This window comes from Rhyacophila brunnea, unplaced genomic scaffold (genome assembly GCF_057557595.1).
Source record: "Rhyacophila brunnea isolate RB1 unplaced genomic scaffold, BYU_Rbru_1.0 scaffold_1, whole genome shotgun sequence".
Lineage (NCBI taxonomy): Eukaryota > Metazoa > Arthropoda > Insecta > Trichoptera > Rhyacophilidae > Rhyacophila > Rhyacophila brunnea.
Genome location: NW_028232751.1, coordinates 7720600 through 7747628, shown reverse-complemented (window position 1 = coordinate 7747628; position 27029 = coordinate 7720600). Strand labels below are relative to the sequence as shown.

Here is a 27029-nt window from a genome sequence, read left to right as displayed (position 1 = left end):
AGTCGGTTATGAAGAATACAGCGGCAAACACATTTTGAAAATAGCCGATATGAGGCGTCTTAATACAAAAAGTGACAAGTCCACAATTCAATATTTTTGGGAAACAACGTGTTTATGTTTCAAGCTTCAATTATTTGTTTTAATGTGAGATTATTTTTTCTGTTGTATTCTATGTCAAAATTAGAACCAAATGGCAATTTGTTTCAGTCGATAAACTCTAAAATGTAATAAATATAGGCAAAATAAAATTGGACATAGCACTACTTGTACCTGACTTTTTAATTTATTCCGCATAAAGCACATATTTCCGTGCACTGTCATGAGTTTACCAGATGCTAGAGCATGGGAGACGCACTGTTCGATATTGAACATTCCCTTATTGGTTGACTTAAACACGCGCGAAATGAACCAAGCTTTAAATAATATGATATACGGATTTGGCGCTTTTTGTAATAATTTTTTTTTTTTTTTCGTAGAGTTACGTCGCGTTTTGGAATTTATAGATCAATACATATTGTATAAAATTATACAAAGAATACGTGCATATTTTTTTCTCGATTTTGACCAAAAGTGGACTTTTGGAATTAGACGCCTCATATACTGGATTATTTGTTAAGTTCACCTAACTTAAACTAGCCTAACCCAACAAATAATCCATTATATTGGCTATTTTAAAAATATGTTTGTAGCTGTATTCCCCATAACCGACTTGTACCGAAAAATGTATGATCTTTTAATGATTTATTTTATTGATTTACATTATTATATGCATGTTTAATACCTCTTATATAAGATGCCAGGAGGTTTATTGGCGATAAAACTTATGAATGTGTGTTGAAAACTGACATACATATTATTAATTATTACAAGTATGTGTGCGATAAAATTCTGTTTATTCTGAGAAGGGTGTAAACTGTCAAGTAAGCCATGAAGGTATTTACACATTTTATAATGTTACTTTGTCTATATCAGTGGTGGCGAACCTATGGCACGTGAGATGATTTTGCATGGCACGCGTTTGAAGAGAAAAAAATAACCTATAATAATAAATGACAGATCGCATTGTATAAAAAATAGGCAAATACTCTTCAAGAATAAGTTCTTATTTTCATTTTCTTTGTTTTATTTTCATTATGTTTAATGTAAGTATAATTACATAGGTCGGTGCGTCACATATAATATTATCGCACTAACCTAATCAGGCAACAGGGGATGCCGCGCCGTGAACCTCTAATTTTGATCGATTTACAATGCTTAAGACCACTGTAGCGAGAGTATGCCTCATCTGATCGGAGCAATTCTGGTGTCAATTTATACGTAAAGAACCAAACTAATTAATACATTAACAATCTCATTTCTACCCACAAAAATGACTGCACCAAATAAGAAACAAAAAAGTATTTCTGGCAGACAGTTTCAACATTGGTGGACTGAAATGTATAAAGTGATAAAGCTAAACGTGTGCTATGTTCTGTGAGTGGTATCTAGACATCATCATTTTTTTAATAGAATGTTTAACAGTATTTTTTTCCCGTGAAGAGTTCTATCATGGAAAATAATATTTGGAAAATTTTGGCACGCGTACGTAAAAAAGTTCGCCAACCCCGGTCTTAATTACTTGTTATATACTATTTGTAAACTTTGTAAAGTTTTCATCTTACCATTTTTATTTCCAAGGTTTTGTGTTTATTTTTCAGGATGTGATTTAATAAATTTATTATACATTTTCAAGATATTTTATATTATATTATTCCCATCCATACACCTAAAACACACTATAACTAATTATTATTGATTAAATATTGTAATTTGCTAAAATGCAATACCAACAGGTAGTACAATGAGTACAGGCAGACACCATCAAGTTATAAATTAAAAAGTAAATGTCTAAATTGTTGAAACAATGTTATTAAGGAGTTAAGGTCTACCTGGAAATTATTCAAGCACACACATTACTGTAAGATTCAATTTAATTTCAGTTATCCATGTTTATCAACCATAGCACTGTTATGGGTTGGAGTTATTAAAAGATTTTATTAATTATATTTAATGTTGTCCTTTATTTCCTCTTTATAACATAAAATCATATAACACTTTTACTGGTATACTAATATAAAGTTTGAATATTACTAGGCACAATATGTGTTTCTGGTTAGAAGTCCGACTGAAGAGTGTTTTATATACTGGATAACTACTAGGCAGGAACAATATTGATGATGCAACAAACTTAAGAAGTGAAACAAGATTTAACATGTAAAATAATGAACTCATTGTTCCAGCCAGTCGAATCTACTGGAATGTTGACTCACTAATAGTTACGTGATTTGAATGGCATATAACAGCACAGCAAGAAGGCAATCGCAAAACTGATGCTTAGCTGTCAATATAAGTACCCATATAAATTGTCATCTTGAAACATGAAAAGGGTATGTACAGTAGGGGCTCGATTATTCAAAGTAATTAGGCATGAATCTAGTTAGGAACAATAGAAAAATTATAAAAAGTAACCACATTACTTCTATAATCCCTTGTAGTCCAGTGCATTAGCATTCATCAACGGACTCCGGGTTCGATTCCCAGTAAGATCACAATGCATTGTGATTTTCTCAAAGCTTGGGTGTTTAAGTAATAATGTTTTCATTTCTACTACTACTTACACTTATCATTGGGGTTCATGGCCTGTAATAGAGTTAAAAAAGACTATAATATTATGTATGATAATATACCATTTTTGAAAACAACATCTTTTTCTAAGTAGAAGGTAAAATCATATTATGATATTTTTTAACAGCACCAATTACAAGCAGTCAAACAATCACAGAAACAGCCATGCACGAGAAAATTGCGATCTCACCGGGAATTTAATTCCAAAATATCATATCCAAAGGTAGGTACTTATGACCATAAAAAATTTTGATCTTGAAAAACAACCAATTAAAACTAAATTTATTATTGATGAAAGAAAGTACCTAATATTAACAACTTTTCGGTGCTTAACTTGGTTTGTATCCATTTAATTAACATTAACTAGGTACTAATACCGACAGAACTGTCTACCTTCAGTAAACGGCCCCTCTAGAGTACGAAAAGACCGGATCATCGCCCTCCAGTCTATTAGTCAGCTGATCTTGAATAAGTAACCCTCCTCCTAGCTACCATTCAAATATAATAAAAATATTTACTAAGTAATCATAATAATATTAAATAAGTAGTATTAATTATATTAATATTAGAATCAGTCAACCTTAAAGGGTTAGAGACATGGCGTGATATATACAGGTCGATCCGTATTGGTTGAGAGACCTCGTACGATGTGTCAGGTTGCCTGTCGACTCTCCAAGGACAAGAAATAAAATCAAAAAAAAGGGCAGTAGGAGAAATTCTTTTCGAGTGAGAACTCGACATTCAAATATAATTCAGTATAAAAAGGACCTCGGCGTCGTAACTACGTTAACACATTTTGCGCGGGCCTCAGTACAAATTCACAGGTACACGCAGCGGGCGAAAACCAGCGGCAATTGAAATAAAATCGAATTTTACAAAAATCGCTCTATCTTCCAAACTATCAGTTATTTTTAAATGAAATTTGGAATTCACACTCACCATATATTGCTCCTTAGTGCTGTGTTTCTTTAATTCTTTAATTTCTTTTAAAATAACATAAGTACATGGTGCTAATCACATATTTACAGGAAGGTTTCGTAAAAAATTTTCCATTCACTATAAATAAATTCCCGCACAAAAATTATTATTCTAATATTTGGATAAAGTATGATATTTATGAAAACACTCACCCCTGTGTAGGGGGACGTCACAAAATGTACACATATAACTAGTCAAACTTTTCTTTTTGTGCACCGAACACACTCGACACTGTCTTTGTGGGTATTTTTTTTTACCGTCTGTAACAATTTTCGATGCTTCTTCATATCGAGTGATAACCTACCAGGATGATCACTTTTACCCACTCTTCTTAGTAATCGTGATGTAGACAACTCTCTTTGTCCATTTTTTTGTTCTTCGTATGATCGAGTAGTAAGAGAGATACTGATCCGCACGGTCAACCCCTTTCATATATTTATTATATTCGATAACACATAGCGGTTTCCAAATGTGTAGTCTCGTATTCCAATCGGTGTTGTGACTCTCTAAAATGGTAGATGGATGTATTGTTGAAATCATTCGAACATCTCTCTTTGATTTCCAGAGTTGTAACAATACATCCTTTCGCCGACGGAACATACTCTGTCCTGCACTAAGATTGACGTGTTTAAAACATTCTGGGAAGCCTCGGTTTATTCGCATTGTTCCACACGTCCTAATTTTATTTTCTAAAAGTGCTTCACTGGTTTTTACACTATTATAATAATTGTCCATATAGACATGATGCCACAAATTTAAATACGGACCAAGAAGCAATTGGATGGTGTCTAATAGTGGTCTTCCTTGCCCACTGTAAATGAGCATATTACAGATGTATCCCGTAGTGGCTTCACTAGGATACCGTATTTTATTATCTTAGATGCATTATATACTTTAAATACAAGTCTTCCCCGCCACGGTATAATACCTTCATCTAAAGAAAGTTCCCTTTGAGGCTTATAAACCGAAGAAAACTTCGGTATTAGGTATGTCATAATTGGCCTAATCTTTTCAAGGCGATCGCTGGAATCCGTAATGATATCGTTATTAGAAAAGGTGTTTCTATACTCGGATCAGTAGACCAATAATCATCTCTTGTGTCTTTTCGAACTTGTCCCATAAGCAAAATGAGTCCGAGGAATTTTTTCATCTCACCAAGATTTACAGGCTTCCATTTGATAGATTTCTTCATTTTCTTGATTCGGGATTCATTTTGTGTGCGGTATCGATTGCTTTCTTCTACCATCATGCTAAGTAAATCATCTCCAATAAATAAACTAACTATATCCATCACATTTTCAGAATTGTTTGGTGCTACGCAAACACCAACGTTGCCTAAAAATGGTTCAATATGCGGTGGGTTGTCTATTTCAGACCATTCCATGACTTCCTCTTCCTCCACTTCACTGTCTTCAGAATCACTGATTTGTAACGGTATCACTGGTACCCTTCTCGTGCGAGGGAACTCTTCACTATCACTGTCGCTGCCTAATTCTGGTAAATCTTCACCAGAATAGGCAGACAAATTATCGGCAAATATTTCGTCATCGCTTTCATAATTGTCTGAAGCCATTTTTTAAAGATTAAATAAAATATCGATTACTTAAATATATTTCACTTGTAAAAACACACCCGTTCTATAGCGCCGTATTTCAAGACTGAAAATTCAATACTGATATTCAATATAGATCGTAGTAGATTACAGACATCTAAATAACATTGGTTTCCACTCATGTTATAATTTATTGCTCCGCTCGCATACCAGCGTTATCGCACCGCATAATGTCACTTACCACAAGTGCGAAGAATGCATTCCGTCTATCACAAATTGTCGTCTTTTCACTCGCTCACAAAGGATAATATTATAGTATGAAAAGGAGGCCTATGTATTTATCACACATCATAAAAATATATATATAATCGCATTCACAGTACAGCGAACAAACCATGTTTAAAGAATACATCGATATTTCACAAAATGTTGTCTTCCTGCTCACCCATCAAAAAATAAACAAGTGTAAAAAGAAGACGCATATAGTTTTAGCATTCTTATCGTCTACAGAAATATAGTTCGCTGATTTAGTGACTCTAAACAAATTTCCTGATTACGCACAAGCTCTCATATGGGCTGCGCAAGAGTGTGTGTGTAAGTAAATGAATCGACGGTAAATTATTTTTTTTTGTAGACGTGTGTGTAGTTTGAAACATTTTCAAACCGTTGACATAAAATATTCGTATGCAATAATCGGGTAGAAATACCTTTCCCGCACTTCAAGTGGAGCCGCCGTAAAAGGTATTTCTACCCGTTCCACCGACGAACACCGGTACGGCGCGCGGGTAGAAATACCCTTCCCGCTCAAGATGTGTTAATTTAAATCGATCTTTTCGCAAAAATCACTAATCATCCGAGATTTTATTTCAAGAAACATTATTATTATTATTGAAATTGTCTGCCGCTGAACTTTATTATTATTTTATAAACACCTGCAAGATATAAGTCGATCAGAAAACAGGGCTGTCAAAATAATAATAAGAATTAATATTTTTAATCAAACCTGTGCAAGTACGTACTGATAACTTGGGTGGATTTTGTAGCAAACATACTATTGATATATATACGGGTATATTAGTATTATAACCCAATTCAAATTGAACATAGGTTGATACTCAAATACTATTATAGTATGTTTATGATTTCGAGAAAATAATACGATGGTATAATTAATCCATATCAATTATTTGAAAACATTACATTCGCACTTTGCAAGATAACATCAAAATGTGTATATACTTATCTAAATGACGAATGACATTCATGAGTAAGCACGGCTGAAAGCTTGGAAATGTGTTTTTTTCCATTTCAAAATCTTTTAATTGTGTATTATTTTATTACAGATTCAAGGCCAACTTCATATAACTAATAAAAAATACTGTTTGTTTCTACGAATAAAAAAGACAGGAAGGACGATGTGTACAAATCACGGCAATCAGAAAGGCAGGCAAATATGGCCGACAATGCGTGATACACAAACATAAAATACACAAACATAAAATAATAAATAATCCAGTATATCGGCTATTCTTAAAATGTGTTTGCCGCTGTATTCCTCATAGCCGAACTGTACCTTATTACAAAACTTTGATAAACAATTTAAATTTAAAAAAACATAAACAATTTAAGCAAATGAATAATTTGTACTAAAAAAATAATACGTATTATTATGTACTTATGCAGAAATTCCACAATGACCACCTACTTAGGTACTCTTATGAATCACAGGTAAGTTTCAAATATCACAATCAAAATTTAATCATAAACAATATTAACAAAGGAATATTATAAACTATTTAACTCTTCCAGGATTATTGACTCACAAACAAAAAAAAACATAAGAAACGGTCATCTTTTTTCTTTGCGTTACACAAATCCACGGCATTAACGATAATATCAGTTTCTTCTCGTTCTGTCATGGTCTTTTTTCTCTGCAAATAAAGAAAAATAATATAGTTAGCACAGTACGTAGCCTTTATAAATATTCTAAATGAAAGTAACACATGAGGATGCATTTTTTATAAGTATAGTATATAAAAGTTTATAGAGATATAAATTACACCAAATAATTAAATTTTACATAAAATTTAAGGAGAATTGGTGTAATTTATATCTCTATAAACAAGTATACAATTATGTGATAAGAAAACATCTTGTTTTTGTTAGTTACAAATTGACACAATTCGATGTGGCCGCCTCACGAAGAGGTCCATAACAGATATTTTTTTACGAGAAATGGATGTTAGTCATTTATATCAACCTATCAGGTCCATTCTCTGGGTCTAAATACACATTAAAAAAAGACATGTATTATTTCAAGCGCCCATGACGGCCGAGCGGTAATATATCAGCCTATAATGTTATGGGTCCTGGGTTCGAATCTCGGGTCTGGTGAAAAAAAGGAAAATAAAATAAACTTACATTGCGCACAAGCTTAACGGCCGTATATGCCCGTACTGCAAAAAGTAAATCAGCGATATGCTGTTTCACTGATGGTTTTAGTATTTTTGGTTCCACCACCTATTGTGGCCGCTGCTTGTTTAGGAATACACTCTTGATTAAGACTTTTTCGCATATCACTGATAATTCGTTATTTAGATTAATCCACATTTTATGCCTTTGGTCATCAGCCAGATCATCCAATTTATCGTATGCTCTGATTGCTTCTTTGACATTGGTTCGCTCTGCTTCCAGCAAAAGACAATTGTTAACAATAGGCAACAGATGCTTCAACTGTATCCTCCTTTAATTTTAAAAATGCATTCGAGCAGACGACAGCATTTAAATTACAAGCAATGTATTTAATAAATTGTTCGACAACTGCATACGTCGCCACCATTTCACGAACGTTATTATTTAGAATCGTTGCGAACACTGCTAAGTTTTCCATGCTGTTATCATTATTCTGAAATGAAAATACATTGGTTTAAAATTATTTTACAACTATAATAATATAGGTACCTACTTAATTGTTGAAAATTGATACAAAACACAAATTCTACTCTGGATGGAGCATTATATAGACAATAAGAAAACTACCATAACCTATTGACTGTTACTACTGTCACAATAATACACAAATAAAAATATAATACCTCTGTCGCTAGCAAACAAAATCTCATTCAAGAAAGTGCCAAAGTGCATATTGTGTATAAGTGAATATTTTCCCGTAAACAGATTCAACTGAAGCTACCAATGTAAGGTATTCCATAATTGTGGCTATAATAATTTCGATAGAGTTGCAGCGGTGAATAAGTAATATTTTAGCATATAGCATTTTAGGGTTGTTGACGAGATCACCGTGCAACTAATGCATACTAATATGTTGGAATTATTATCCAGAATTTAGATTTAGTCATCGTCGAGATTAGGGATACCAATCCCGGGATCCCGAATCCCGGTATCCCGAGCTATTTTCGATACCTATGAATCGGGATTGATTTGTTTTATCAATTTTTATGGAAAATAAAATAAAAACGAAAATATAACAAAAAAAATACTTTTAATAAAGAATAACTACATTATAAATAAACTGAGTTTGAATGAAGTTTGATTTATACCCATGTGTAGGTCGCCGATTCATTTTATTTTTTCACATAAATTATTAAAAATGAGAAAGATTGGAAAAAAACAATGCTTCGCACTTTTAACAAAATAATTCCGCCATGATATCATACGTTTTACGGCAGTTTCATATTTGGCTGACTAATTAGATTTATGAAGCGGAAAGGCCATAAGTACACCATGATTATTTGCTTTATTATTTTAAATCTCTCTAATCCATTCATTATGTCTTTACTATCAGAAACAGCAATCTCATATTAAATTCACATTATTATTTATATAACAATATTATTTACTCCATTAAACTTGCGTATTTCCAAGATTGAACGTATACAATATTAAAAATAAATGTCTTAAATAGTATAAATTATACTAGATTTATTTTTGACCAATTTTCTTAATGTTATTTGTAAATATAAAAATTTTATATTAACAATGGAAAAAAATTCCAATCCCGGGATCCCGGGATTGTCAACTTGTAATCCCGAAATCCCGGGATCAGAATTTTGGCTCGGGATTGGATTCCCTAGTCGAGATGTTGGCCAAGTGGTAGGTACTGTGTAATATGATGTATTGTATGACAAAGTAACAGCTCTGTATTTTTTTTTAATAAGTGTATGTAAATTATATTATATAATATATAACAAAGATTAGTTGAATGTAATTAACTATAATATAATGTGGACTGTATTTCAAAGGATGGAATGACGTACTATTTTATTGATATTTTTGGGTATGCTTCGCATCCACAGAATGAATGGACCGCTCGCCACTGCTAGGTAGATACTAAATAAATGAGTTATTTTTTTCAAATAACTTTTGTATAAATATCATATTTCAATACGAAAGATTATTAAAATCAAAAACTAAATGATATGATTTTATATCAACAACAAGCCACAGGTGACTTACATTATTACATCTAAACAAGCATACTTTGTATTTTATATAACATATAGATAGATATTATTATAATCGCGTGGCAGCAGAATTCCGCACGTGCCATAGGTTCGCCACCGCTGCATCAGTGCAAACACGCCACAGTAGGTTACTTGTGATAATTGTGAATAAGATTTATTTCAACACAAATTAAATTGTAAACCATTATTATAGGAAAAAAAATCAATTACAAATTAATTAGTGTAAAGGTTAAAAGCATAGAGATAGGTACATTGTGTAACTACTCCAGTACAATATTATCAAGGTAATATAAGAAAAAATCAAATTCCATTATCTTAATATACATTCTTTTAACTTACCAGATCTGGATGGTACTCTACGAAAACCATCTCAACTACATTATCTGGTAATTCGAATTGCGCAATACCGCTTTTGAATATTTCAATATATTTTCTAATCCATTTCAAAACTATGCTGAACATGTCATCATTTTCTGTTGAGTGCATTAACCTTAAGCACTCTAAACCTGAGTGCAGGTCGAACAAGGCTGAAAAGAAAAACATGACAAATCACATCACAAAGAAAAGCTGACACATGAATAAAATTCATAATGTTTTTGTTGCTCTGTTGTAAAATTTTACAGTAAAAAATTCACAGATGCAATAACTTTACTATGTTATCATTTTAACAATAAAATTACTGTCGATACTTAGGTGATTTTTATATCATTGAGCTATAAAAATTATCTAAGCTTCTGTAGGTAATGTGAAGCGGGTGTTGTGGCACAACTATAAATGTTAATACAAATGTGAAATTAGTTTTCACAACATTAAACACGGATATGTGACGAGTTGTTATAAATTACATATAAAATTTACCAAATATTTAAAAAAAAATTAACACTGCGAATAATAATATATATGGTACACAGCCATGATGCTACCAGTCTGAAATATGAAAAGTTAAGAAGCATTTATTTGACGAAAGTACTTTTATAAATCGCTTGCAGGTACACGCTCGGCAAATATCGTAATAAATACATAAAACAGACACAAACATAATGCGTGACAAATACCTGAATTTTAAACAAAAAGTGATCATCTACATCACGCAAGCGAAACAATAATAAAGACAGATAGGTACCTATCCCATTATATTCGTCTTGGCAAATTAGCAAAAAAGAAACAGCATAATGCATGATTGCGCAAAATAATTTCACCCACGAACATGCGCGTGCATAAACAATTATTATATTATCACACTTGTTTTACATTAATTCCACATCCTAAGAATTGCATTCGCATATTCATCATGTAAATCATGTAAATGAGGCGTCTAATTCCAAAAAGCGATAACTCCACATTTGGTCAAAATCGAGATAAAAATACGCACGTATTCTTTGTGTAATTTTACACAATATGTATTGATCTATAAATTCCAAAATGCGACAAAACCCTACGAAAAAAAATATTTTAATTGTCGATTTATTACAAAAAGCGCCAACTCCGTGTTTCATTTTATTTAAACCTTGGTTGATTTCGCGCGTGTTTAAGTGAACCAATAAGGGAACGTTCAATATTGAAAATGGCGTCTCCCGCCAGTTGTTAGGATTGCCCTCAAAGTGACAATTCATCGTCGTATTTACAGTGCTATATTTTTATTCATAATGAGTGACTTAATGCAAAATATAACACCATCAATCAATGGAGCAACTAGGAAGCGAAAACAAAACAAAGAAATGTGGAAGAAAGAACAGGAATTCATTGTTGGCGGGACATTGTTATGAATGGTAAATAATTGCACCCAAGGATTAAATATAAAGATTTTAATTTAAAAATAATCAGTATTGTCTACTAATCTGCATATTATCATATTAACTGTCTGTAACTTGGTGGATACACAATTTAATAAAATAATCTTTAGTACTTAATTCACATAACTAATTATTATAAGGGTCGATTTCATCCGGTTCAATTGATCTCTAATCAGTGGCCTCAAATAAGATAATATTCATTTTAAAATATTTTTTTTCTTTTTTTTAGGTACACCCCCACCATTTTGCCGGGTCTCCCACCGTGCAACCACAATACTAGGGCCCTTAAATGTGGCACCTTGACCATCGTTGACTTGCTGGCGTTCCATTCCATGTTTTACTCAAAAACAGAAAAGCTATGTCAAGACAATTTGATATTAAAATATTCCCGTGTAAATCCGTGCCAAAGACGTCGCCCTAAAAATTCGGATAGCAATCTCACAAGAAACGTGTCTTGTAACTATTTTATACCAAAAATCCATCCGCGGTCTGAAGTAAAAGTATGTAAATCTTGCTTCATGTACGTACTTGGAATTAAAAAGGACCGAATTTCAAGGGTCATAAAGAGATCATTTGAATCACATGGATCTTTGGCGGTTGAAAGACGTGGAGGAGACCATCGCGCTTTCTATTTTGACGGGAAAAGGGCCAGCGTACACAAATTTATAGAGTCATTTAAAGCTTCCGAGCCTCATTATTGCCGCTCAAAAAGCAGCCAACGGGTTTACTTAAGTCCTGAACTTAACATTAAAAAGATGTGGAGTATGTATAACATACAGGCAGAGGCTAATGTTAATGTAAAAGAATGTTTTTTCCGCCGGGAGTTTAACTCCCGTTATAATATTGGATTTGGCAGCCCAAAAGTGGACGTTTGCTCTCGGTGTACTGAATTGACTGAGAAAATCAAAACTACAACGGATTCAGAACGTCGAAGTATTTTGATGGCCGAGCATCGTATTCACATTTTAAAAGCTAAGTCATTTTACAATATGCTGAAAGAATGCAACGATGGCCTCTTGACGATTTCGTTTGATTGTCAGAAAAACATGGCTTTGCCTAAGCTACCCGATCAAGCTGCATATTTTAGTCGCCAATATAACCTTTATAACTTTACAGTAGTGATCGGTAGTTCGAAGTCGAAACTAACACGAGACAACGTGTATACGTTTTGTTGGTATGAGTCAGAATCCCAAAAAGGTTCTAATGAAATAGCCAGTGCGGTATTTTTTGTATTAGGTAAATTAACAGAAAGTAGATTAATAGGAATCCATACGATACGCATGTTCGCCAACGGCTGTGGCGGGCAGAATAAAAATAGCACGTTAATTGGAATGTGTATGAAATGGCTTTTGAGCTTTGCACCGACCGCAGTAAAGAAAATGGAAATTATATTTCCTGTCGTCGGCCATTCTTTTCTACCTCCCGATCGAGTCTTTGCTAAGGTAGAAAAAGAATTACGAAAAAAGGACACCATTGTTGCACCCAGTGAATACATTGATGTGCTACAAAATCATGGTACAGTATGGCATCTTGGTACGCAAGTCCCAATTTGGAATTGGAAGCAAGCGGTAGCTCAATGCATTAAGCCTCCTGGAAAGTGGCATTTTCGCTTTAATCCCACAAAAAGGTTCTTTCTTTACCGCCAAGAATCTAATGTGGCAGTACAAGGTGAAGAGAACTATCGGTCAGAAATAAATTCAAAGGGCTATATAAACATACAAGGTAAAAATTTAAATTTTGAGCCAAATCTCGTCCGTGCTGGTGTTGGAGTTAAAAAAGAAAAAAATAAAGATGTCGCCAACCTTCTCAAGAAACATTATGGCGATGATTGGCGAAATCTTGAGCTACTGAGATTTTATCGTGACATTGAAACGTCAAACGCTAATAATGGAACTTCAAGTGAAAATTTGGACAATGACGACGAAGTCTGTGAGCGAATGGAAGAAACTGAAGGAAGAGTATGATTTGTTTCCATTAATTTATGACATTCTGTATTTTTTATTAAGTCCCAATTTTATCTTCTAATTCAATGTGATTATGTTATGTACCTACAATGTTATATGTCATTTTGTATTTTTTAATAAATTCCAATTTTATCTTCTAATTTAATGTGATTATGTTGCTACAATGTTATACTTATGTCATTCTGTATTTTATAATAAGTTCCAATTTTATCTTCTAATTTTAATGTGATTATGTTCCTACAATGTTATACTTATGTCATTTTGTATTTTATAATTAGTTCCAACTGTATCTTCTAATTTTAATGTGATTATGTTGCTACAATGTTATACTTATATCATTTTGTATTTTATAATTAGTTCCAATTTTATCTTCTAATTTTAATGTGATTATGTTCCTACAATGTTATACTTATGTCATTTTGTATTTTATAATAAGTTCCAATTTTACCTTCTCATTTTAATGTGATTATGTTTCTACAATGTTATACTTATGTCATTCTTTATTTTATAATAAGTTCTAATTTTATCTTCTAATTTCAATGTGATTATGTTACCTAAAATGCTTTTTTTGGGTGGATGCACTATAATATACCTATAAACCTATCTGATTTTGAAACTTTTATTTGTTCACCCCTTTGTTGTTTACTCCTCTTTACAGATTCTACTAATACATTAATAATTATTGTATATTAATATCAATAAATACAATCCTATTTACTGTAAAGATATTACTTTTCAGTTAAAATACAAAAAAAAAATATTTAATCTGTACCAATTGTTTCCTAGCCATGCTGTAGCATCTGGCGTACTCGTGACAGTGCCACGGAAATATGTGCCTTATGCGGATAAAAATTTAAAGTGAATTACAAGAAGCGCCACCTCCAATTTTATTTTGCTTATATTTATTACATTTAAGAGTTTATCGGCTGAAACAAATTGCCATTTGGTTCTAATTTTGCCATAGAATACAATGGAAAAAAAATTCTCCCGTTAAAACAAATAATTTAAGCTTGAAACATAAAAACGTTGTTTCCCACAAATTTCGAATTGTGGAGCTGTCGCTTTTTGTAATTAGACGCCTCAAATATGTGTATCGATTCTTTTTATAAACAACGGGCTATATATATATATATACACGACATCTAGAAAAAGTTAAGAATCTAATGGAAAACCACTCATCTGCTAAATAAATATTTGGATAGAGATCAACAAGTTGATCGTTCCAACAATTACTACTCGTAAGTCATTTGAGTTGATCATGATAATCTGTTGAAAAAAAATGATTAGGCTGTCAGATTTTAAAATCTTAACGGCCCACGTGCGCCACGTAGGTCAAAATGGAACTTTTATGGTATATTCATTCCATAAATTCATGGACATTCCTTAAACGTTGTAGATAATCTATTTATATAATTTTGAAACCTAATTATCTGTTATATTTATTTTAAACATTTGATGACTGCATAAAATATTTTTAATACATAAAATAGTATTTTTTTAAAACTCTCGATATAGTTTCAGTACATCCATATGCAGTGGTGTTATGATTTTTTGTATTTATTAATTGTTAAACACATTTATAAAACCATTAGTAAAATTGTTGTTAACATTATATAGTGAAATATTTATGATAAAAAATTATATTTATAATCTCTGTGATCCCAAAGTTGTCAAGAATTAGCCATGTTGTTATTCAAAAAATGGGCACGATTAACACATTTGAAGATGATTCTGAAGACACTGATTATAAGCCATGTCTTTGACCATTCAAACATGATAAAACATCCTACGAATAATGATTGTTTTATAATAATCATTGACCTAAGAATAAGGTACTATTTTTTTGAAATACGCTATTTCTATTGGCATTTCCCAGTGGTTAAGCTACAACATACGTCCGTAGCCGTAAATTGACAAATGATAACTGAAGTAGGGAGTAAGATCATGTTAACGCGTGTGTTTGAACATGTACCGAAGCAAAAAAAAAAATGGTAAAAATCGGCGTTAGAAGTTATACTTCTTTGGCGTAACAAAACTTGTGATAACCTAGATTCTTCGACTAGCTCTTAATTATCTTGTTAAATTACACACTCAAGAAAAAGGACCACTTATTGGAATGCCGTTGGTTTATTTCTATACATTTTAACTTATATTAATTACTAAATTCTAATCTAAAACATAAGATCGAGAGGTTTAAAAGAATACTATTTTATGTAATAAAAATACTTTACGCAGTCATCAAATGTTTAAAATAAATATAAAGGATAATAAGGCTTCAAAATTATATAAATAGATTATCAACAATGTTTAAGGAATGTCAAGGCTTATTACAAAATAATATGTAATGAGTGGCACATAGAAATATATAATATGGTAGGTACATAATGATTTTTTTCTTAATTACCATTCGCCGAAGAAACACTAAGCTATAAGTATCAAATCAAATATTTTGTGCTCTCAACAAATATGCTAGTATGAAGACACTTACCTCGTGTCCTATGTCACGGATATCCCATGGGAGAGCAGCTTTGCTGCCAGGTCTGCCAAATCCTCCAGGTTAACACATTTTGGCATTTCGATGGTTGCCGCATACAGGTGGCATATAGCAAAATGGACGGTCCTAAACATGTATCTGAAAAGAAAACCGAAGAACGTCAAAAAGTCAATCAATCAAAAACCTCAAAAACGGGGATCAAATGCATAACCGCCTCTCTTACACTATAAGTGAAGTTCAAAAGCGCCACAACCTAAATGCACCCAGTAAATACATACACATCACAAATCTAATATGGCCGCTGTGATCCGTTGCCATACAAATGTGTTGTGTTTGCTTTGCTTATTATTTAAAAATTAACTTTAAAAATGGATCTCTATGTATCATCTGTGAATAGTACTAGTGCTAGAAGGTGTCAAGTCAACAGGGATCAGTGGAAACGGAACATAGAAAAGTGAAATAGGTAAGAATTATTCACATAAAAAAACTGCTTTTCACTGTCACAAGTTAACACTTTATGGGCCGGAGGACTGGATCGATTTTTTATAAATTGTTTTTTCTAAAGATACGTACCAAAAATTTTCCCGAATCTCTAAGTAATTGGGAATTGTCGTCATAAAAACAACATAAAGATGAGGTGCAATGAAATAGGACCGCAAAATTTCACAGTGCCTTCTACACAAAACATGAAAAAGTATATCAAAATGCATTCATTTTGAAAATCAAATTGCCTAGACGACACTCATATTTTTAAATATATAATAATTGAAAGAAACACCATTTTTTAGAAAGTCATGAAGCTGGAGATGAAAAAATATTGTGTGACTATTCTATCCAGAAGAAATTGGACAATCGGTGTAGTTAATGAATCTTTCTTGACAACTGTTAAATTAAAAAAAAAATATTATTAATATCTCACATTTCATTATCTATACATACATTTAAATTGTTAAAATTGTATCCTCTTTATGTTATCTTACAATTATTATATTTTAATCGTTTTAAATTTTTGTATCCTTTTTTATCTGTTTTCGACATTTCCTTTTTAAATAAATTGTGGTTTTCTATAGAAATGCGGAGGTAGCGTATTATCTGTCACAATAACGTATCAAATTTAATAAATTGAAATAATTGAAGTATTTTTTTGGTTTTGTTAGCCTGTAAATATTATCATATTATAAATATGTTTTCATAAAATTTTGAGTTAAATATTAGAGATATGTTTTTGTTCATTATATGTTGGCCAAAGTTATAGATTCAAAAAAGACCTAAAACCATCAATATTTATGATCAAAAGTTAAGCTTAATTTCAAAACCCCCTAAAACAGTTTGCGTGTGAATTTTAAATCCCCCTAAAATGAATAAACCAATCAGCGCGGCTGTTCTGATGGTCATGTGATACGGATTTCAATATGTCTGTCTGAACAAAATTGAAGTGAATTCGTAGGATCTGTAGGTTTATAGTATTTTTCAATATTTATAATGAATGTTGAACTGATTAATGTGCCAAAATGTAAGCCCAATGTGTCAAGAAAGCGTTTATGCAGAAAAGAAACATGGAAAGTTAATATTGAATGCCAAAAACAGTAAGTGGATATTGACAATTTCTGCATGTTATTTATCCAATAATACAGTGGTGTATCGTCATACTGTCTCTATAGTTGATTATAAAATTACTTGATTTAAAATAGTTACAGTTTACCATTGAAAACATTAAATAGGTACCTATTGACTTAATACATTTTTCACATATATTTTTAATATCATGACCGGTTTTACTAACTTATTATTTTCTATCCAACTTCCGACTTTCTATCCGTTTCCCTGACCGAACCGAGGACCGCCGGACAGACCACCAGACCCAAGATAGGATAGTCAAACGATCCGTGCGGTTGGACAAGCGCAATTTTATGAACCGGAAAATTGAAGCGGCAGAGGAGGCAGCAAGCAGAAATGACACCAGGAAACTCTTCCGAATCACCCGTGAAGTCTGTAGGAGATGACCACCGACTCCCGGAGCCATTTGTGGTTCCAGTGGAGCAATAGAGTCTGACGCAGAATGCGTCAAGAAGATTTGGAAGAATCATTTGTGCGGAGTGCTGAACCGCCCACCCCCTTTGGATCCCTTAACTGTATCCTGTAACTGAAGTTACAAATATTTGGCAGTACTGGTACATTGAATTTGACTCGACTGCGGCATACGCGAATACTGTAAGTGTTATTACAAACTTATTTCGGAAGAAGTTTTAACTTTTAGCTCAACTATTGAACTAAAATAAATCCGTTAGTGCCATTACAAAGATTTGACTGCCGCGTTTCATTGACATTTGGTTAGATTTTTATCTAGATTAATACTGTAAGCATCTTTACAGTTTTTTTGATGTTGGATAATCGAAAAATCGGGAGTTACGTATTTTTATTAAAATAATGAATAGCTAAAAACCTACGTTCTATATATCGGATGACCTTGATTTTTTTTTCTAGCATACATATTTATATATAGACACATAATCCGTTATTAACTCTAAATACCTAAACTATCGACTTACTAACTTTTGGCACCAACGCGAAGATATGTACACGTACATTTATTTCCGATCATGTCCGATCTTATTATGGGCCTCCACAGAGTGGAGGTTTGTATTAACAGATTTCGTTTTTACGAGAAATTGATGTAGGCCACTTGCTCAACTTATTAGGTCCATACTGACTACACAAATTGAAATAAACATTTGTTTATTTTCAAAGCTGTGTCATATTATATTATGATTAGACTCCGGTCAGCCGGAGTCTTTTTTTTTGGGGACGGACTCTAATATTACAACATTTTTTAATTAAAAAATGCGTTAATAATTTATGGAACCTATGTTTTTCAGAAAAACAAGGTGTACGATATAGTAGGTACAATGAATTATGAAATAAATATTATTGTTATAGTATCTTTATGGATACCGAGGAATTTTCATTATGTAGAAGCGATGGTATTAGTATAGTTTAGTAAGTACCTACTTATTTAGACAAATTATTGAAGAATACAGTCACAGTAGTTCATTAACTATTTAATGTGATCTACGGTGGAGAAAAAAATAACAAGTATGTGAGAACTTCCAGAGATCATCGCATCCGAACTGAATGTATGAATTCAAATGGCAGTGATTTTACTTGTGCATGAGATGCCATCATCGCACTCGATTCTACATTTTGTGCACTGTACTATGTATTTTGGCTGAAATATCACAATAGATTTTGATAAAACACTAAATAATTTTGCAAACCAAATTACTATTATTTAATATGATGTTATTTGGATGGAGGATGTTTTGGCCCTTGGGTAAATCTACAATCTACCTCGAACAACTCTGCATGTTTTACTCCAAGAATCAAAACTCTTCGTCATCATAATACGTGGACAGTATGTCAAACTTGTATCTACCTACAGACTATTCATATGAATTTATTCAACAAAATTTCCCATTGCGGTAGCTAATAATATTTATAATATGTTAACATATTTAAAATAAATGTATCATATGAAATTATATAATAGCTGTGGAGGGATGTATCTCTTAAATTTCAGCTTAGCTGAATATATTTGTGATGAATGATTTACATCGCAATTGAATATAACGCAGGTAGCTTAGTTGGCAGAGCACATTGGCGCGAATCCAGTGGGCGCAGGTTTGTATCCTGCTGGGCATCGTATTATTTTTTAATAAGATCTTTTCAGTTTTCTTTGATGTGCTTTCAAACTGTGTAGCAGCTATCTTCAATTAAAAATGTTACATTGTCAAATCTTGTGAATTATTCGTTGAATAAAAAAATAGTTAATTGGATGATTTATAATTTTCTAAAGCTCTTATTGTACATTTCGTATATTTATTTGTTGTATATTAAATATCTACTTACTTATACATAGGTATGTAATATTATATCTTTGAATTTCTTACTTATTAACTTAAAAATAACAATAATGCATGAAGTACTCATGCTTATAAAATATATTATATCACGTCAAGTACCTACCGATAACAAGGGCTGCGCGACTTATCAATACTCTGACTAGAGACGTATACATGTTGCTTTTTATTAGGTATACTTATAAATTGCTTCATTTACTCTTATTTAAATTACATATCATTTGTGAACGTCGTGGATTAATAATTGTATATGTACACAATATCCTTTAAATAAAAAGGGAGTTAAGTAAAACATTGTCTTTATGGAGCTTTCTATATTCTGTTACGTCACTGAATTGTCTTAAACAATTGATTTAAGAACAATACGCATACATAAAATAATGATAGTTAGATGGATACAATTTTCAGTCCTAATTTGAAAACATATATCTCTACGAAGTGCAAGTTATACCCACCTATTAACGTACCCTTCTTTACAAGGAATAATTATTATTGTTAGTCCATTCGCCCAACCCACTAACTTCATTCAGTAGATCGAGTAGGTACACGCTGAAAAAACAATATGCATTATTTTTCCCATCTGCCGGATTGAACCCGCAACCCACAGTTTCATAGATGGCTACGCTACATCAGCCGCCGTGTGTACAAAATCTTTTATTTAGATAAAAAATATATACTATATTGGTGTATACCACAGCTGATGATGATAAATAATATTGTATTGAAAATAATTCATTTTAAAGTTGTTCACTTTCTTCAGTTATGAAGCGATTACAAGCAATTCAAAATTTTTCATCGATAGAGAACCTTTTTTGACGCCTACAGTTGATGAATTTTAAACATAGCAAATTTTTCAGTGATAAAGTTACCCCATCTCATAACGTACCTATCTATATAAATCAGTCATTTAATAAATAAGTACAAATATCACCAACCAGTTAGTTTTTTATTAAAGATAATTTTTATGTACGCAACAATATGCACCTATATTTCGTTATTATTGTGTTATTCAATTGAAAATGTCTGTTACGATAAAATATGTTGTATATCAAAATTACAAAAGTAGAAAAAAAATTTAAACTTTCATATTAAGTGTTTATTAAAGGAATATGTGTCTAGGTACCTGTCGTTTTATATCATGAATAGTTTTTTTTTACTCTTTATGAGCATTTAAATCAAATAATAATACCTAAATACATGAATAAATGGGCGTGTCTGGAAATCTGTAGGTACATATACAGTTCGCCGTATCCGAAATATTGTATCGGTAATAATATTATAAGGTCGTATATTAAAGACTGTTCAACCTCTTTAGGTCGTATAGTACTGAGATAAAATTCATGTCTAAATAAAACACGGTTCTTGTCGGTTTACAGGAAGCCAGCGGCAAAACAAATTTTGAAAATAGCCGATATACTGGATTATTTGTTAGCTTCTTCTTCTTCTGATTTCACTCTGTCACGACCCAGTATTGGGACATAGGACATGTGTTAGGTTAGGTTTGGCAAACAAATTTTGAAAATAGCCGATTACTGGATATTTTTTTGTTAGGTTAGGTTTTCATTATTGAATTTATGAATTTTGCCACAATCGGCTATGAAAATTGAATTAATAATCATATTGAATCTAATAAAATTGGATACCTTATCTTATAGTATACGGTCATCTTTTTCCGATAGAAAGCTCACCGTAAACTGTGCCACGGTGAAATGTATTACGTACAATTTACATGTAACCTTAAATGGGACGGGCAATGAGTTTTTTTTAAATTAACGGTAACCTACATTTTATCTACTTAAGGTTTTATAACTAATTTAATCAGGGTAAGTAGTAAAGTGTGTGGTATTGCGGATAAGTAGCTCTGTAATATTCTAAATCTAAATGTATTAACGTAATATTTATAATGAACGTAAGTGCAAAACCTTTAGAAGAATGCAATTACGGCTGACGCAATACACAATATATAATAACATAATATATTATAATTATATAATAATTATTCAAACGAATATTTCCAGAAAACCTATTGTTTTGATACTATACACATACTTGGTAATGGTATCAATATGATACTTTTAGAATATTTCAAGGTCCACGGACAAAATCTTTCAATATTTGTAGGTATCAATTAATTGGTATTTGTATGCATAGTAGTTGTACGTATCTACGAAAAAGTTCTTAGAAATATAATTATTAAAACATGTATTTTATACGCATTGTATAAAATGGTTCACTAAATTATTTTCGCAAGATAATTATGATAAGTACCTTCGCTGGCAGAAAAAACAACTGACAAATTGTAGAAATCCATACTGAGAATAATTTGGGCAAAAGTCTCTTTAGGATATTGGATTCGTCCACCAATTTAATGTGGTTTTTTATGGGTTGACGGTTAAAAACGTCAACAGGCCGGTATTTAATTATGATGTTTCAAAAGAACAAATAAGTAGGTATGCAGAAACAATAACACTTGTTATCTCGATAAATAATCAATTAAGATTATATAACTACTTACTGCTGTAACTTAGTCTAAAGGTAATTTGAGTATAGGGCAATTATTATTGTTTATTTTATAATATAAAAAAAATAACACACTCATTCACTTTTGGACTCTTGTAGATACCTATGAAGTTATCAGACATTAGATTAAAATTGATGCAAATAAAATTTGTTGATGATTATTGATTACTGTATTATATTTTCTTTTCTACATTACTCTAAAATATAAGAGCGGCACGCACAATCTAAGATTTCGATCCTAAGGATAAGTCGCCGAAAAGCATGACTAAACTATAGACAATGATTAGGACAGAGTTAAGGAATCCTTACCCATAGACTACTTTTGTTATGAACACGCCCCCTTCTGTATTACACATGAGTGTAGGACCGCAACAAAAATATCGATATTTTGAAGTATCAATACTTTATGAAAGATACATCGATATTTTGCTATTGATAATTTCTTTCGATAATGATGGATATTGTTAAATGATAAATAACATCTGACCACCATTTAACACTGTTATCCAAGCTATGTGGATAACAGGCACTGCTAGCTCAGGGTACTGGGTTTCCACACTATCTCTCTGATGAATTCCAATCCTGTTACGGAAAGGACCATCGAAATCAATTGGTATTCGATGGATAATGTTTACCATACCGCTGCAGGAGCTAATTGCGAGCACTGAAAACTTGACTCTATTGGACGCCAAAGCCTTTTCTATGAAAGAAAAGAACATAAAAGAACATAATATTACGGGATACAATCAAATTAAATGAAACACCGTGATAATTTTAACCTCACTGTATTTAAAGAAAATGCAATTAAAAGTCAATGGTACAAAAATGGCGACATGACGCCATAGAAAAATCACCACCGTTCACAAACGACGATGTTATACGATGTAATACATAAATATTTACGTTATACAAAAGACACAATATCAGCGTCTGCAAACTAAAATTTTAACACAATAAGTTCTCAGCAACTAACTTAAACTTAAACCAAAATATCCACATGTGAGTGAGGTTATAATTAAAACAAAAACTTAAAATTAATTAATACTAAAAAAATGAAATTGAAATGTATTTACAGCCGCTTGGCAAATTGCCAAGCGGGAATCGCTCCTCCCAACGTCCTCTCGTTCCCAAGGGTCAACCAGAAAAGGAAGGAGATCCAAACAAAATTCGATCGCCTGACATCGATCCCCCCACCACTCATCCAACCCGGAAGCTTGAAGTGCCAACCGCTGGATTTTAGTGTTGCCCGCGAGAGAAAAACCTCTCCACTAATTTGTTAATTAGCCCGTTGGTGACGTCTGCAACGTCACAATATATAATAAAATTATAAATAATCCTTCGCAAACAACCATAATTTGACGATACGATACATGGCCCCCATAAGACGGGAGGGGGGGGAGGGAGGGGGACTAACAGGGCTCTAGCCTAGCGGGTCAATCAGATAAGTGAGATAAACATACATCACAAATTTGCTCTAATACTAAAAAATCTACAATTGTATTTCAACGATTTTAACGTTTTAGCAATGGTAGTATGATGCATTTTTTTATTATCGTATGTCGATACTTGACAACTCCGCAATTCAAATAGATATAAATTCTAATGGTTTTAAGTTTTGTACTATTCCATTTGAATCGTTTTTTGCAACACGGGTATCGCCTTTCGGCATCTTCGGGCACTATGCAATTACATATAAATACAATTGACACACCGACCCGGGTTGTATAAAAATTACCCATTCACTGCGTCCTACGCAACTGGTGCGTTGCCCATCAGATGGACATTAGATATAATTAGCATGTTATTTAAATGTGATAATTAAATATTAATTAAATGGTCCGCAGTGAATGGGGACTGCGGACCTTTTAATATAGAGATATATTAAAAAATACACAAAATCACTAAAAATACAGTGAATATCCTTAATTTTACCTCGAACACCATTTGAATGCTGTATTTCGAAAATTTTGCTTGACACATTTTAAAAAACAGCGACATTTTGCAAAGTTGCAAAAATCTTCATAATTACCTAAATACACAAATGTAAGTAGTTTTTTTTAAAGACAACTGTTAATATTTGCTATAAAATAATATATTTTACATCTACCTACCTATTTATTTTTATACCTATAGGATTGTTTTCACTATTTTGGCTAAAGCACAATAGTGACTTGTAATGTTGTCAAAATACAGCGTTCATTTTGAAAATACTAATGTCGAGCGTCACATTGCTTTTAACCCCAAGTAAACTTAAAAATCCTGGCCTGGGGAGTGGGGGCCCGGTTCAGGTGGTGTGGGCCATGTTTTCCTTAAAGGACGATCCGTCGATACTTTCTTTCGATACGATACCCATTCCATGTATCGATACTTTTTCAATGGGTAGACAGGTCTATGCAGTGTTACTTCGTTTTACGTTTTGAGTGTTATCATGTTAAAAAAATATCTTGCGGTGCCTGTAGAATCACATATAATGACTTATAACGGAAACATAAGAGTATTATAATTAAATATTAATATGTATTTATAGTTATTGCATTTATAAAGTGCAGTTGTCATATTTTTGTCGTCGTTTAACAATTAAAAAATAATTTACCTAAACTATAGGAAAGAGAATTTATAAATATGGTATTATTTTCAATAGAAAAAAACGAACGAAGCTTTAAGATGATCTTACCTAAGGACGATGTGTCTGCATAGCGTTTTGTACTGAGGAAATTTTAGTTAAGACAAATGTTTCTGCATTCCGCTCTAAGAATATATTTTGTATCCACGTTTTATTTTTGCTAATTGTTATTTAAATTTGTAATAAGAAAAAAAAAACATGTTAGGTTATATTTCATCGATCTTTTGTTCATCTAAGGCTACCGGATTTATTTTTTCTGATTTCGGGGGCCATTGTATGAAAAAGTTTGAGAAGCACTGATCTACAAACCTGTCTGAACCTGTCAAATAAACCATAAGTACAATGACAACGGCTCATCTCACTTATGCTTGAAGAATGAGATTGGAGAGACAGTCAGCATTTTTACGTGTAAAAAGTGATTATCGCGATATTTTAAAATACACACTATTGGTGCAAGTAAATCAATGCACGTGTTCAGACGCTATTATCCACAAATCACAAACATGCCTTGCATGCTAAAGCAAGGCAAACCCTATTGTATATTATATTGAATTACATTGAATCAATACAAAAATTGCAATCCTGGAATGTATGTCAATCACGCATACTTCTGATCCCTAACATATGCATGGAAAACATTTCACGGTGAATCATCAAGTACATATTACTTAATTATAGGAAAAAATTAACGTAAAATAATTGTAATATTTCAGGAAAACAATTAAAATTCAATCATTCTTTTATCAAATTAATTATATTAATTTAAAATAATAACTGTGGACGGATGGAAAAAATTGTGAAATTTAAATATTCGATATTTGTGCAAAACGTCAAACTAGCCTCAAAGGACCGATGAATAAATTATGATTGACTGAACAATACACTTTAAAATGTAGAATTTTTCATAGACGTTGAAGAAATCCATCTATATATATATACATATATATAATATATACACATAGTCCACGGCCTGTGCAATTTTATTAGCTTATTTATTTTATTAATATTATAAATAGACGATACCGTCATTCTCAAATCGTATTTCATTTTTCTCTACTTTATAGGAGACCCCAAACACAAGTAAATTTACATTCCACAGACATTAACAAGAAAGTGTTTGCAGGAGATATGTATTGACTTATCTTTTATCCATTGAATTTTTTGATAAGTTTCTTTGTCACTTAACATAACATGTCATTTAATGTCCAGTACCATACGTAACACAAAATTATTAAAAATTAAGATAGGTTTCTTTGACTTTAGCTAAGGGGCCGAAATATTGATAATAACAGATCATAATGTGAGGTTATGTTCAATGAAGGAATTGAAAGACAATAATTATGCATAATAAAAACACATATAATCATACTTGTATATTTTATAATGGAAGTGTTTTTTTTTTTTTAATTATGAGGCAGGTTACCTTTCGTAAAATATAATACATGATTACAATAGCAAACGATTCAAATCTGCGTGATTGATATTTTTGGTTGGTAGGTATTTTGTAATAATTGTAGTGATATTATTTACTTGAATGCGATAATCCACAATAAAAAGTATCAACTTACCTTTCAAATTCGAAAGGAAAGATAAACTTAACCGCACTTTTCAAGAGATCATCATTTTCGCTGGAGGTTGGAAATTTATACACAATTGAGGGGTCCGAAGTTTGAGATGATGGTGGAGCAATTTCACAATAGTACTCGAAGTATTTTTGGACGTTGGCTCTGAAAATTAAAGACAATGTTTGAGTATGAAGCCTGTAGTCTAGCAGCACATAATAATAATATTGTCGTTCACTTTACGGCAGTATAATTTGATTAATCACCTTTTGCGCGAACCCATATTGATGGGATGTGTCTAGAAATAATATATCCAATATTTTCTACGCTATTAACACCAAATCAATGTAAAATAAAGATATCAAACGTCAGATTATTGTTAATGCTACGTTGGCTCGGCTATTTCACAATATTCCCACCCCTTATCTGAACTGTCACTGTCAAATCACGTATATTATCTATGACTGTCACCTCCTAC

General features: G+C 32.1%; 1 protein-coding gene across 2 annotated transcripts; it reads right to left on the bottom strand.

The window, feature by feature from the left end:
* Nucleotides 1–471: 471 nt before the first annotated feature.
* LOC147079443 (DENN domain-containing protein 1B-like) lies at nt 472–27029 on the bottom strand. Of its 2 annotated transcripts, XM_085941104.1 has the most exons (6): nt 26818–27029; nt 26558–26716; nt 15924–16067; nt 10018–10205; nt 7616–8099; nt 5825–7125 (listed from the first exon to the last, which is right to left on the bottom strand). In XM_085941104.1, exons 1-3 carry the CDS (start codon nt 26832–26834, stop codon nt 15932–15934), a joined length of 312 nt encoding a protein of 103 aa, XP_085797230.1. In that variant the 5' UTR covers nt 26835–27029; the 3' UTR covers nt 5825–7125; nt 7616–8099; nt 10018–10205; nt 15924–15931. The 2 variants fall into 2 exon arrangements, with proteins under 2 accessions (XP_085797238.1, XP_085797230.1); XM_085941112.1 differs by lacking the exons at nt 5825–7125; nt 7616–8099 and adding an exon at nt 472–983 and having other exon boundaries at nt 9794–10205; nt 26818–26990.

What these genes read in the sequence shown, in the direction of transcription:
- LOC147079443 (XM_085941104.1), bottom strand. An exon ending in TTTCCTTTCGAATTTGAAAG is followed by an intron (nt 16,068 to 26,557) that starts GTAAGTTGATAC and finishes TTTTCTTTTCAG; the next exon opens with ATACATGTTTAGGACCGTCC.